Source organism: Mustela nivalis, assembly GCF_964662115.1.
Source record: "Mustela nivalis genome assembly, chromosome: 5".
NCBI lineage: Eukaryota > Metazoa > Chordata > Mammalia > Carnivora > Mustelidae > Mustela > Mustela nivalis.
In genome coordinates, this window is record NC_139024.1 from 104,524,932 (window position 1) to 104,540,510 (window position 15,579).

Genomic DNA, 15,579 nt, shown 5'->3' on the forward strand with positions numbered 1-15,579 from the left:
GTTTTACATCTACACAATATTTCTTTAGCCCCCTAACTTTGGCCCATGTTTACTTTGGGTTTACCTTACAACACAATGTGCATCAGCACGCAAGGGAAATCTCTGCAAAGATGGCCATACCAACTTATTGATTGATAACACATGACTGAATATTTTCTGTCAACTCACTACGGCACAATTAACACTGAAGGTATTATTCCTAGTTACATAAATCCCACACACCGCCATCCTGAGTATTGTGTTGTTTTAAGTTATGCCAATAGGATGTAAGGGGGAGGGGGTTACAAACAACTTGATTAGCAGAATTTTTATAACATCTTCTATTTGTTGTGAAAAAAACAAACCAAAGCACTAGCCATGTTTCATGAAGGCCCATGCATGACCAAGTTGCCTATACAGCTCTGTTAGGCTGGGAGACAGTACAGTTTTGTTTTTTGTTCTTTTTTTTTTTAATGTGTATGATCCCTCTAATTCAGATTCTCTCTCAAAAAGCAGAAAGACTGGGCGCCTGGGTGGCTCAGTGGGTTAAGCCGCTGCCTTCGGCTCAGGTCATGATCTCAGGGTCCTGGGATCGAGTCCCACATCGGGCTCTCTGCTCAGCGGGGAGCCTGCTTCCCTCTCTCTCTCTCTGCCTGCCTCTCTGCCTACTTGTGATCTCTCTCTGTCAAATAAATAAATAAAAATCTTTAAAAAAAAAAAAAAAAAGGCAGAAAGACTGAGAGGCACCTGGGTGGCTCAATCAGTTAAGTGACTGCCTCTTGATTTCGGCTCAGGTCATGATCTCCAGATCCTGAGATCAAGCCCCGCATCGTCAGGCTCCATGCCCAGCAAGAGCCTGCTGAAGACTGCCCCCCCTTCTCCTTCTGCCCACCCTCCTGCACACGAGAGCATCTTTGCTCTCTGTCTTTCTCAAAAAGAAAAAAAAAATGTGGAAAGATTGAGGAAATGGTCTTTCCCTGTTTATTCTATCTTTATTCCTTCATCTCCAAATGCCTCAAATGTTTCCCCACACACATACATACACACACACCCAGACACACGTGTACACGCAGACACACACATGCATATACACACAGTCACAGAAGCAGGAAGGAAGGTAAGTTTTGTCACAGTAACAAAGACACAAAATCACTGTGCCTTAAAGCAGATAGTTTATTTCTCTCCCAGGTAAAAATCTGAATGTAGGCAAATCGAGTTCTGCTTCACAAGGCAGAGCTTTTTCCTTGTTACTCCACTGTAGATGGGCTCCGTTCCCAAGGGCATTTCTCTAGCCACAACACCTGCAGATTAGCCAACTGGAAGGGCAAATGCAGAAGGATAGAGAAAGGGCAGGAAACAGAGTATCTGTCCTTCAAAGAAGTTTCCCAGAGCTTCCATACAACACTTCTACTTACAGCTCTTTGGCCTGACTCTAATAACACAGCCACGCTCAGCCACAGTGGGAACTCAGAAATGTGATTTTATTTTCCATAGTGTGTTCCCAACTGACACATTTAGATGGTATTCCTGAGAACAGAGGGAGAATGGGTATTGGCAAATAACTAGCAAGCCGTCATGGGCTTGGTTCCTCCCAACTATCCTTCCCATGACAGAATGAATGGAATTTCATACTCAGACCACTCAGGGCAAATTCCTTTCCTTCTCCACCCTCCCTGCTCTACCTTTTCCTCTACCTTTTAATCCACCAAGAACATTATTCTTATGTATCCAGACACACTTCTGCTCAGAGGAGCAAAGAGGGGAGCAATTAGTGAAGGACAGATTACTTTTCCTATTTAAGCTACTGGGTACTACAAATTCAAATAGGAGGATCTGAGCCAAGTCTAATCCTCTGCTTTTGTGTTTGCTATCTAAATTGAGACCACTGTCAGTTTTAATTGAACATAAAATCTCCTGTTTGATCCTAAGCAGGAGAATAGGGTTTTCATTTGCTAGTCAGTGGATTTTGGATTTCTTCCCCAAAGAGGCTAAACTTTAGTGATAATTACAATATTATCTCATTCAAATGCAGGTCTGGAACATTTAATATTCTTGGGGACATAGCGACCTCTGTGGGCAGCAGAACCAGTCATTTAAATATATATATTTAAACTGCAAACATAGCCCTGGTTATGTAGACTGTTGTTCTCACACTTCACAAAGCACTACAGGTGCCTTTGAAATCATAGCTCTGAAGAACAGAACAAAGCATGAAGAGCCCACGTATCCCCAAGCACACACCCGTTCCACCTGTGTTTTATATCTGGGGCTTTATATGGGCTATTGTTTAAAGAAAAAATTTCATGACTTTCAAATATTTGACCTCACTGTTCTCCATCAAATTTTATTTCTTATGGATTTGTTTCTTGTGCACATTGTAGCCTTGAACTTCCCAGGACTTTCAGGAGCTAGTAAAGAAGGGCACAAAGAAGTTGATGTACTGGGAAACCTTCCGCTCACTTGTCATCGTGACATATTTTTGGAACCTTACGTATTTAGAAAGATCACAATGATTCTGGCAAATTTTGCTCCATAAAGCAGAGCTTCCTCCTTGTTATTCCATCTTGCATGAGCTCCATTCCCAACAGCGTTCCCCTAGCCACATTCCTCAGGTGAGCCAATGGGAGGGGTAATGGCAGAAGGATGGGGAAAGGGCAGGTAACAGAGTGGCTGCCCTCTATTTATCTAGATTACTGATACTGTATAAGTAAGCATTTTTGTCTCCCTGGCTGTCACAATGTATGTGTATAATTGAAATTCTTTTTTTCTTTCAGTCGTTTACATTTTGCTTTGTAATTCTTAAGACTTTTTGATTGTATGAATGTATCTGTTGCCTGAAATAACTGAATATTTCTCTCTAGGTCAACATACATAGCGGAAACGATGACTGACCAACAAGACCTGGGAAATCTGCATATTACAGCTGCACCACAACTTTATTGTTTGCTTCTACTATCAGAATCCTCTCGGCAGTCCCACTTCATCCATCAAATATTCCATGGGGACAAAAAAAGAGCGAAAGCCTATGTAGTCCTTTTGTCGTTGATTATAAAAATCCACTCTTTTCTCCCTGGGAGATCAGCTACTTAAAAAACACATCTCCAAAAGAATAGTTAAGGGTTCTAGTCTAAATAAAATATTCTAAGAATTTATTTCTCTCAGCATCTGTTTCTTCATTTTCCAGCTCATATTTTTTCATGGCAACAAAGTAGCGAATGAAAGTTTCCCCCAGGGCCTGTCTCAGACACTGATCTTCCTCCAGTGCTACAAGAGCATCTTCCAGTTTCAAAGGGATCTCTGCAGATTTGGCCTGACAGAAGTCCGTGCTGTCATTGGGACCGGCCAGGACACCATCACTGCTTTGAAGTCCATCCAAGCCCGCAGCAACCGTCGCCGCCAGCACCAGGTATGGATTTGCAGTCGCGGAGCCCAGTTTATTTTCTATTCGGCTGCCTTTCTCACCGTGACACTTGATATTAAAAGCACAGCTGTTGTCATTGTATCCCCATGTTGTAGGCACACTCTCCTTGAGGTCTTTACTCTCCTTGGAATATCGCTTCCGGCAGCTAACAGCAGGAGCCATCAGGCAGCTGAGAGCAGCAGAGTGCTTCAAGAGCCCTGCCAACCATTTTTTCCCAGTGATCGTGAGCTCCTCGACTCCAGAATTGCTGCAAAACATATTTTTCTTCCCCCCGACATCCCAGAGACTGTGAGACAAAATTCCTGAATTGCAGAATCCGGTCTCGATGAAAAAGCTGGCGATGTAATTATATTTCCTTGCCACTTCTTTGACACCTGTTCTGAGGGTGAATGCATTATCAGCTGCACTGATGCCAAATTCAGGCAAAAAACAGATTTCCATCTGACCGGGCCTGGTAGAGGAGGAAAAACTCTCGACATTGGCTCCAGTGTGATACAAACCATCAACGAGCTCCTGGATGAAAGGCTGGTCATGATTATTTAGCAGTGTTGATGCAGGGAAAGAGATGGTCTTTGAATTGATAATTTCGGGCACAGCAAAAATGCAAAAATCATAGATGAAGGCGGAGAGCAGGGAAAAGCCAGCGTCCTGCAGCTGGCTCAGCTGCCTTTTGGCGATGTACCGTGGGGAAGTCAAAAGAGGCTCACCAGTCACAGTGAACGTGTCACATATCACTCTGGCAGTTCTCTCAGCCCATGGCAGAACCCGGAAGGTTGAGAGCTCTGGCATCAGGACGATGTCACTATTAAAACACGTTGCTCTTATGTGATCCACTTCATCATCCTTAGGATTCGGTATCAGTTCCAGATAACCTCGGGGCATGCAGACGCCGTGGATCACTTTTTCCTGAGGAAATTAAAGATCAGAGCAATCAGGTTTTGACCCTTGAAAGCAAAGGAAAGGGTGGGGGTGGGGAGACACATTGCTCATGAGGAAAAAAAAAAAATGTCTTTAACATCCATTGGTTAACATTAGCTTAATATCAAATACATTCTAAATATTTTATTTTTTTCAGATGTATTTATTTAGGGGAGCCTGGGTGGCTCAGTGGGTTAAGCCTCCACCTTCGGCTCAGGTCATGATCTCATGGTCCTGGGATCAAGCCCCGCATCAGGCTCTCTGCTCAGCAGGGAGCCTGCTTCCCTTCCTCTCTGCCTGCCTCTCTGCCTGCTTGTGATCTCTGTCTGTTAAATAAACAAATATAATCTTTAAAAAAAAATGTATTTATTTATTTGAGAGAAACAGAGAGACGGTGAGGGCCAGGGCAGAGGGAATGGGAGAGAGAGCTTCCTCAAGCAGACTCCCTGCTGATGGGGAGCCCCCCACTCAGACTTGATCCCAGGACTCTGACATCATGACCTGAGCTGAAACCAAGAGTTGCCTGCTTAACCAACTGAGCCACCCAGGGGCCCCCAAATTTAAAATATTTTAAAATAAATCCCGAGTTACTTTTATAAACAACTCTTAATATTTTTAGCCTGGAAGGCTTTATATGTTTGAGATCTGAAAATAGCAGTCATTAAATAAAAGGTACAATAATAAAGGAAATGTCTTTATAGCAAATGACAAAGGTAAAGCCTTGTGAAATTGTTTGAAATGATCATAACCTAGTCCTTTTTAAAGCACTTTTTATTTTATGGCATAGTTGCTAATATCTCAGCTAAGGTTTTATTTATGGCTTATTTTGTTGTAATCCCTATAGTTAATTGAGAATCTTCAGTCCTTCTAGGAACTTAACAGTGGTTAGTCCTAGGACACACACAACAGTCATCCTAAGGAACCTGGTCTGTCATCCAGAGGTCCCAGGTCTGCTGACAGCTGCACTCCTCTCTTCATCCACTTATACAACCCACTAAGAATGAATACATAACAGCTTCACAGTCCCCGAAACTTGGCCTGTGAGCGTGGACCTAGATCTCCAAAGCTATAGTTCCAAAACGTGTTACCGCCTTCAAGTCAGCCACGAACTGAGTGTCAACAAGTCTGACTTCTAGGCCTAACTCTTTCATTCATCACTTGGGTGAAGTTAGGCAAATCACTGGACCGAGTGAGTCGGCCTCCATGTCTGTGTAACAAACGTGTTAGGCTCGATGGTTGCTAAGGCACTTTCTAGCCATAGACCTCTTGGGGTCAGTATATTTGGTCATTCATTTAACTTTTGCTATGTTCCAGACAACAGGGACATGATGAGGTTATAAAGTTGAGCAGACACGTTAAAACAGTTTCTAGAAATTTTGTCATAGTGATATAACAAAGCTTCATGCGTTGAAGGTTACATTAATGGTAGGGGAGAAGCTAACTGTAAGGTTTGGTTTCCATTATGTCAGTGCGTATCATGAGGTTGATAGCACATGCTAACATTCTATAAGCCAAATTGTTTCTTCTATTACCTCCAGTCCCAAAGAATATGGCTACCAAAGATAGGTGCTAACAGGGACCACACTATTGGTCCCTCTTCTGCCTTTGACCATGAGCCCCCGCACCTCCTCACATCTGTACATATACTTTCAAATGTCGTTTGACTTGACTGACCCAAATCTGCTTTTGCCAGTAATAAAGTTGAGAAAGTCAAGCACTATTCAGTGCCTGCTTAATTTTTTCAGTTCCCTCAATGACCTGTATACACACAAACACACACACACATACACTTACACACACACACACACACACACACACAGAGGCATTGTGGAATTTCAGAGTACTTTAGTATGAAATCCTTTCGTTTGAATTTTTACTATAAGAAATAATGATATGTCCTTACTTTTCAATTTTTTAGTTTGAAAATCCATATGTTAGTTCTGTATATCCCTAAAACAAAGGGTAACATATTTTATCCAGGAGATTTCCAAGAGTTCCTGCAACTGAAATCTGTGTTTGTATTCACCTGGTTGTGAACAATAGGGAAGAACTTATTACATGTCATTCTACTAGGCCTTCACAGATTTAAACAATAGGAAAAAGTTGCACTTTGTTCTTCAAACGATTTAATCTGTATTTTTCTGAGCACTCTTTTCTAACACTGTCATTTTCTTTGTTCTTTTTTGAACATTCTGAATTCAAACGACTCTTTATTAGTAGTGGGAAATATATAAATATACATAAACATGTCTTGCTCATAACAACTAATGAAGTTATCTTCACAAGTGTTTATTAAATACAAAGTATTGGAACAACTTCACACTCTAATATAGATCACCAGGGATTCAATAAAAACTCTAGCAAAATAGCTTAAATCTCTATGATAACTGAAATTTGGATCACTGTAAAGGCCACCGAAGAATTAGTTATAAATTCTGTTGCAATACATCATGTTTTGATTAGATCAAAGATAGAAAGAATCTACATTATCTGCATATAATTTAAATAAAAACTAGTCTTTTGCTAGAACAGAGACAGTTGGTTGTAAGGTTTAATCAGCTAATGTTTGGAAGGCATTTAGCACAGTGCCAGGCATATGATAAGTTTTCTTTAAAAAGTAGATACCATCTGGGGCGCCTGGGTGGTTCAGTGGGTTGAGCCTCTGCCTTCAGCTCAGGTCATGATCTCAGGGTCCTGGGATCAAGCCCCATATTGCATCGGGCTCTCTGCTCAGCAGGGAGCCTGCTTCCCCTCTCTCTCTGCCTGCCTTTCTGCCCACTTGTGATCTCTCTCTCTGTTAAATAAATAAATTTTAAAAAAAAGAAAAAGGAAAAAAAGGAGGAGGAGGAGAAGGGGAAGGAGGAATACTGTAACTGGAAGTGAAGAATCAGAGGTGGACATCCCAACTCTGCCTGTAATTCCTGTGTAGTTTGAGAACACCTTCCTTAACTTTTCTGGGCCTCCCTTCACTCATGTATAAATGAAGATAGGTTATGTTACCTCCTGTATTTCCCTGCATGGTCTAACAATAACAATAATTTTTAAATTGACATTTTATTTTCCACAAATAGAAAAAGTTTTAAAATTACTTTAGAAAGATTGAAATTACTTTCACTGTTATAGGCAAATTCAAATCATGGATCCACTCTTCATTTAATGAGTTCCCCATACAGAATTATATTTATATCAGACTCATGTTGTTTATATTGTTTTGCACAGTTGAACTTACTTTTTATGTCCATTTGCAATGAATTTCACAAAATGAATTATTTAATTTTTAATTACAAATACTCATGATGTAAATATTCAATATTACCTATACCTTCACAAGTTCCAAAATGAATTCAAAGTGTTTTGTTAAAAAATAAATAGATACTCTATAATCATTAAATAAGAATAAAATAATGACTAGGTAATGAAAGGAGAAAGTGAGTTTGTATTTGCAAATTAAGACAAAAAATAAATACAGCGAATGAGAAGTATGATAAGTTATATTAAAATTCTTATGGTAGACAAACTTTTTCCCTGCATAAACTCCAGAAGAAAAAAATTGATTCTAATACATTGGACATTGAATGAGATAATGGAAGGTATTTTCAATAGTATTTCTAAAAAGAATTGCAGACATTTTCTTTTTATGTCAATTTTATCAATCCCCAGCAAGTGGAGGGAGCATATTAAATTATATTTTCATTAAAGAGTTTCTTTGAGGAACTAGAATAATACTCTAAATATGTAGCTTTGAGATGCCATTAGTGGAATAAATGATTAGGATTTGACAAAAACTGAATAGCAAGCAGTTTTATATTGAGGTCTCTGGCAAGTGCCTGAGGTGTCAGTTGTGTTTTCTTATTGATTGAAAGAAATTCATATAAATTAGATTCTCGGCCTGTTCACAGGAAATTTCACATTTTCTTGTCAAAATTAACCAACATGTATTCTTACATGGATGAAGAGAAAATAATGTCTGCAAGCAGGTCTAAAGGATTTCTTAAGAGACAAATTTGGGGGGGGGTCCATTTCCTTTTTTTTCATTATTATTATTAAGTAGAGTTGACATAAATATTTTATCAGTTTCAGGTGTACACCACAGTGATTTGAAAATTGTACATGTTATACCGTGCTCACCAAGATAAGTGTATTCAACGTATATCACCATACAATGTTAATACAATATTATTGGTTCTATTCCCTTTGCTGTACTCTTCATCCCTGTGATTTAATTCTAACTGGAAGTTTTGTACCGTTTAATTGCCTTCACCCATTCTGGAAATGACCAGTTTGTTCTCTGCATTCATGAGTCTGTTTCAGTTTGTTTGTTCATTTGGTTTGTTTTGTTTTGTTCGGTTTCACATGTAAGTGAAATCATATAGTATTTGTCTTTCTTTGTCTGAATTACTTCACTTAACCTAGTACCCTCTAGCTCCATCCATGTTGTCACAAATAGCAAGATCTCATCCTTTTAATGGCTGAGAAATTTTCCATTGCATATATACACCACGCCTTCTTTATCTATTCAATTATCAATGGACATTTGGGCTGCTATCATATCTTAGCTATTATAAATAATGCTGCAATAAACATAGGGGTACATATATCTTTCGAAATTGGTGTTTTCATTTTTGCAGAGTAAATACCCAGTTATAGAATTACTGGATGGTATAGTATTTCTACTTATAATTTTTTGAGAAGCCCTCATCCTGTGATTTTCCATAGTGTTTCCACCAATTTACATTCTCATCAATAGTACACAAGGGTTTCCTTCTCTCCACATCCTTGCTAACACTTGCTATTTCTTGTCTTTTTGCTACCAGCCATTCTGACTAGTGTGAGGTAATACCTCATTGTCATTTTGATTTGCATTTCTCTGATGATGAGTGAAGTTGAGCATTTTTAAAAAACAAATTTGAACCTGTTAGAATTCTTTTAAAAAGTGTTTTTGAAGGTGCCCACTTTTTCTCAACATAAATGAGAAAATTACAATTTTATATTAAAGTGGTAAAAATAATCTATACCTTAGAAATAAAGTTAGAGGTAGCTTAATTTTTGTACTTTCATATATCATACTGACTGATGTCCCTTCCTTCTAAGAAATGTTTCAGTGACACAATAAATCGGTCATTAAAACAAATACATGACATAAACTGGAAAAAAAATTCAGAAAGTCTCAAAACATATCCAAAAATACAATATTCTCAATATCACTCTTTTCAAGAATTTAATGGTATTTATTAAGTCATCCAACAAGAATAGGATATTTTCCTATCAGAATTAGAACCTGAAAGGGGTATGTTTTTTATCTAGCAAATTCTTTCTATTTAATCTTTTTTTTTTTTTTTTTTTCATTTTATATCTGCTCTTGGGTCTTCCGTTGCAATTTTCTCACATCAACTCAAATATAATCTCCATAATTGCAATAGGAGAGAAAAGATAATTCTATGGAGGGAAACTATTCAAGGCAGAAAGACTAAAATTACCAGTCTTAATTAGTTTTATATTTCTATTGGGTAAAGGAATTGCTATCTGGGCCCTGAAAGTGTGTATGTTCAGCCCCTTAGGGAGCAGTAATGCGTTTTGGGAGGGACAAGGGAAAAAAACAAAATAAATTACTGGTTTTCAGCTTTAATTACTGTATAGATTATAAGAAAATAAGAAAGAGTAGTAAGGACCATTTGCTTGCTCATGGTCATGAAATGACATTCACTCATAACTCTACCTGTAAAACTCACTTGGAAAAAGTGTGCAGGGATACTCTTAGATCTGGACACACCATGGAGGTCTGTTGCTTCAAATCGCACAAACTGAAGGTGATTTTTGGCCATCTCTTGTTTAATGTGCTTCATTCTAGAGGAGAGATGAGGTGTGGTCGGAATTTGAGTGCCGTCCCTGGTGTTATCTGTAGGACAGAAGATGGCCCTAAGTCATGACATCATGATGAATGGAAAAGCAAAAGGAGACTACAGAGAGTGACTCTGTCATCATGATTGTTAACAAAATCATCCTATACTCGTCCTTGACTTACAGGTAGAGATCTTACCTTTCTTACCCTGCCTTTACCATAGTCCCAAGAACACAGTCTCTAAACAGCCTAAGCGATTATTTATAAAGCACTTGGGGTTAAGCAAAAATTAACATTATTTGAATAAGCATAGAGCAATATCATATGCAAATACTTACTGAAAATGTCTTTGCTTATGGAAATTAGGATACATTTGCATAACGTGACAGCTTAGGCACCATACAAGTCTGTGTACAGATAACTATCACTGAAAAGACTAAGCTTCTTGCACTAACTGGTACTACTTAAAGGTTCCTGTATGATTCAAGGCAAAATTGTTTGGTTTTGTTTACCTTGTGCAGATTTGCATTTTTTTGTTTTTGTTTTGTTTGCCAAAAGGGATTTATGGCATCTGAATCTAAGACATCTACATGTCTCTGTCAAATTTAAACTTAAAAATCAGTATAAATGAGCAAACGAAATTGTTTTTCAAGGATGAGACTGTAAGAGATGAAAAATCTAGACTGAAAACCAGAAACCTAAATATATATATATATATATATATATATATATATATATATATATATTTAAGATAGACTGTAAATTCTAAAACTTCAGAGCTAGAAGAGAGTTTGGCAATAAATCACCTAAGCCAACCAGTTTTCTAGCTTGCAAGCAAATTGCACCCAAAGAGGTGCAGTGAGGTAGTCCAAATCACTCTCAGTTCATTGTCAAAAATCGAAGTTACAAACCAAACCTCTTAACTCCCAGTGGGTGGCTCATTACCAGAAAATGAATGAATATATCCAAAGCATTTAAAAGGTCAGGCACGTAGTACACACCACAAATGTTAGCTACCATCCAAACTTTCAGAAGAGGTAGCAGACTGTAGAGATTCAGCATAAACACCAAAGCCATCTGCCTCCCTCAGAATCCTGCCTGTGCCCTAGACACTTCCTTACTTCTCTGAGCCTGGGTTTTCTCATTGATACAATATTATCCACTTTATAGGCTTGTTGTGATGATTAAACAAGTTATTTAACAGTTCCTGGCAGACATTGAGCACCATGTAAGTGCTTCTTAAATACGTAAAGTGAACACAATTACTCTAGCCTTGGTAATGGTACCATGATCATGCCTGAATCTGAATATCCATCAATCTGTCACATTACTGATGCTGAGCACCTATAATTTTAAAGTGATACCTGAATATCCTTTTCTGAGATATAATTGGCTTTAAAAATAAACATAAAGATTGACAGTTTAAAAACAGAGATTAAGTAGATTTTAAGTACATGAAGCATGAGGAAAACAAATTACTGGTTCCACCTATACAAATATATTAGAGATAATGTCCTGTCACTGATACATTTGGCTACTCTGAGACTCCTGAGGCTTTATAACTACCTTCCATTTAACACAAACAATTAAGCTGTAGCAATTTCAATGTTTCATGCTAAATTAGCAGTTGCTGTCTTCCCAACCTATCCTGAAGTATTGGGTGTTCTACTGAAGTTGAACAATTTTCTTTAAAGAAAATACAATTTATACGCATTTTAAAATATGAAAGATTTCAGACAGGCAGTATTCTAAAAATAATAAGGAATTACATACAAGCTATAAATATTTTAACAACATAAAAAAAAATCAGTAAGCGTCTCCTACTAAAGGAACAAAGTCATTTTATTGGCTCACTAGTAATACGATCACAGACAGTCTCATTAGTTCTTTGCTTTATCTGTATCTTCTAATGTTTCTACAATAAATATGCATTCTTTTAAAATAAGGAAAATATGCGTCCACTCAAGATGGATTGTTTAGTTACTATGTACTATTTATATCAGACATATATCTAGGAAGAAGCCAGAAAAAGCCCTTTCCTCATAGAGCTTTATATTATTGAATGGAAGAGCTATAGACAATACATACACCATCAAATGCAAAGGCAGTATATTTTGCCATTGTTAAAAGTGCTGAAAATAAATAAATATAATCATCTGGAGTATTGATTCTATGAGACTTAATCACAATATAAACAGGTCTAACCTCTGATTCACTTGAAGATTGTCAAGTTGCACTATAGCTGGACAGTACGTACATGAATTAGTTTGCTAGGGCTGCCATAATAAATACCACAGACCGGGTGACTTAAACAGAAATTTATCTTCTTACAGTTCCAGAGGGTAGAAGTCAAAGGTCCAAGTGTCAGCAGTGTTGGTTTCTTCTGAGAGTTTCTCTCATTGGCTAGTAAATTGCTTTCTTCTTCACGTGATCTTCCCTCTGTGCGTGTTCTAACCTTCTCTTCATAAAAGAATACCAGTCATGCTGGATTTGGGCCCATGCTATAGACTTCATTTAACATTAATTACTTCTTTTAAAACTTACCTCCAAATACAAACACCATGTGAGGCATGAGGGAATAAGACTCGAATTTAGGAGAGACACAATTCAACCCATAATAATATAGCATCCCATTTCCATTTTCTTCAGAGTTCTCATCACCACCCACCATATTGTAAAATCATGTGCTTATTTTCTGGGCTTCCCCACTCGCATGTCAGTTCAAGGATGTCAGGAGAAAAGGAGCTCAACTTTACTCGCGGCTATATCCCCAGTACCTGCAGCCATATAGACATATCATAGATGCTCAATGACTATTTCTTTAACAAAGGGGTGTGTGGGTAAATTAATTAGTTAATACACCCTGGGTGATTTGACCTTGTCTAATTAACAAGTGGAATTGGTATCACATATTTCAGTGAGTATATTAAGTACCATCTTTCACCAAATTCTTTCACCAAATATGAGAATCCAATCTAATTTCATTTTCAAGGAATCAACTAATCTTACTGAATCATTGTCTGAATTTCTTTTCTTCAAATAAATCATACTTGTTAGTTACAATTAAACCTTTGGGTCAGACCTTCCCAGATGCACATGATGAATAGCGGGCAGATAATTGCTAGTTCAGGGACTCATTTGTTTTTCTTACAGTATGGTTCCTGGGAGGTGTTCTCCTTCCCCATCCCCTCAGAGAACCAATAAATTAAATCCGTCTGCTTTTACAGAGAAAATTTTCCTACTGTGAGTGTTTATGGGGAAAAAAATAAGAAAACACTAACCAAAAAAAGTTAAAAGTTAAAATAAAACCTCAAAGCTCTATAGCAATTAGAAGGCCTTGGAGAAATGTTGTCTGTGTTCAAGTGACAATAGGACCTATTTCAGTCATAGAGAACAAGCCATGGTCACTTATAAAAGGCAGATTAAATAGGTATTTGAGCTTTCAGAAATATCAACTCAAAAAGAGAAAAGTGCATTCAAGAATATACTCTGCAACACACTGAGTTTATGGAATGCCTGGGATGATCCGCCAAACTCCTCTCCCAGAGCCTGCCTTCCTTCATCCACGTGGCTAGTCTGAGAGACACCCTCTTAGAGCAAGTGTGACCCCAGCCTCCAGCCATATCATGTTCGCCCAGGTGGCAGAAGAACCAAGTAAAAGCAGTAACAAAAGCAAAAACAATAAAAAAAAAAAAAAAAAAAAAAGTGGGGAGGGGGAGCTTTTCTTTGAAAAAAAAATTTTTTTTAAGTCAAAGTGGTATCACAAAGAAGAAAACACAATGTCAAAATTTTAACACTGATTGAGGAGTATATTTTCATATTTATCTTTAAATTCTGTATTGGTAACTTTTTTGAAGCTATCAACCTGTTGGTGCTGTGGGCCTGTAAAAAGCTTAATCTAACCTGGGGCCAAAGGAGGAAGCTTCTGAACGAACCAAGTCAGGTTAATAATGATACCCATTATCTTAGTCACAGTCAGTCGGTGCAAAGAGAGCTCACCACATGAGTTCGTTCTTCAGATTCTTTTGATATAAAACTAAGAAATAGTCAATTTCATCTATTTTATGGTGAGTCTATATAAAACAAGGGTCAGAAATGGCAGAAGAACCAAGGTGCTCTGGAGATACTTTCTTACCAGTTGTCCCAGTGTTTGAAAACATTTATAATAGTCAACACCTAGATATCTGAAAATTTTGTACAAAAATCTTGAGTTCAAGCTTCTCTTAAAGAAACTAAATTTGGTAACCCTGGGTGGTTGTTTCTCCAGAGTGACCACTGGCTAGAGGTCTGAGGTGGCCTGAAATGGGGCATATATCCTCTAATCCACGGATTGGCAAACGTTTTCTCTAAAGAGCCAGATAATAAATATTTGCACTTTTGTAAGCCATTTGGTATCTGTCGCATCTTCTCAACTGTGCCATTGTGACACGAAAGCAGTCATAGACAATACATAAACTTTATTTACCAAAAACAGCCAGCAGACAGAATCCAGCCTGTGGGCCAGTCATCAACCTCCGCGATAGTTTCTCACAAGCCAGCCTCATTGACTGGTTCCTTAGACGAGCCATCTCCGTGCATCATTCGCATTATTTACCTGGCCCCCATTTGGATTGGGAGCGTCTGATGCTAGGCTGTCAGTGCTCATCTCCATTTCATGGAGAATTTCACAAAGCCAACGCACACCGAAGCGCACAGATGAGAGACGCTGTGGTAGACACAACAGCCCACAAAGATGTTCACATCCTAAACCCTGAAACCTGTAGAATATGTCAAACTGCAGGCCCTAAGGGACTTCGCAAATGCAAATAAGGCTATAACCCTTAAAATAGGGATATATTCTTGGATTATCCAGAGTTCTTAAACGCAGCAAACTTTCTCCAGCTGTAGGCAGAAAAGAGGTGTGAAGGGAGGAGAATTTCAAGAGGTTCCAAACATTAAGTATTTGAGGGATTGTCTTGGTCCTGAGACACCAGACCAGAGCAAGGTTTCCAGGAGCTAAGCGCCACCCCAGTGAACAGTCAGCAATCCTACAACCCCAACGAACTGGATCCTCCCAACAATCTGAGCACTCCCTAGAGTCTCTGAATAAGAACCCAGATGGCCAACACCTTGACTTCAGCCTTGCAAAATCTGAATCAGAGAAACCAGCTGAGACATCCCAGTTGACATATGGAATCCTGACAGCATTCACTTCCCAGGCTCTAGCTCCTCCTGAAGCCCTGGGTGTCATAAAGAAGTTAACCTTGCCAAAGGAGACCTCTTTACCCTTGGCTCCTGGAAGATAATCTGGAATGTCCTGCCTGACAAGAGAGCCTTAGTTTACCTGGGGCTTCTGGGCCACATAGAAAATCTAATAATGTCATTTATTCTGGGAGCTTTGAGTCATATGATATTAGCTTGACTCCCAAGGAAGCCAGACACT

General features: G+C 38.5%; 1 protein-coding gene across 4 annotated transcripts in view; it reads right to left on the reverse strand.

Annotated features, from left to right (window-relative positions):
* Positions 1-1,128: 1,128 nt before the first annotated feature.
* LGSN (lengsin, lens protein with glutamine synthetase domain) overlaps positions 1,129-15,579 on the reverse strand; it is a 29,892-nt gene continuing 15,441 nt past the window's right edge. For all 4 annotated transcript variants that reach the window (XM_082729598.1, XM_082729597.1, XM_082729600.1 and 1 more), the window contains 2 exons: positions 10,048-10,214; positions 1,129-4,306 (listed from right to left, as the gene is read on the reverse strand). In XM_082729598.1, coding sequence (XP_082585724.1) covers positions 3,107-4,306; positions 10,048-10,214 — 1,367 coding nt within the window. In that variant the 3' untranslated portion in view covers positions 1,129-3,106. The remainder of the gene's footprint in view (positions 4,307-10,047; positions 10,215-15,579) is intronic.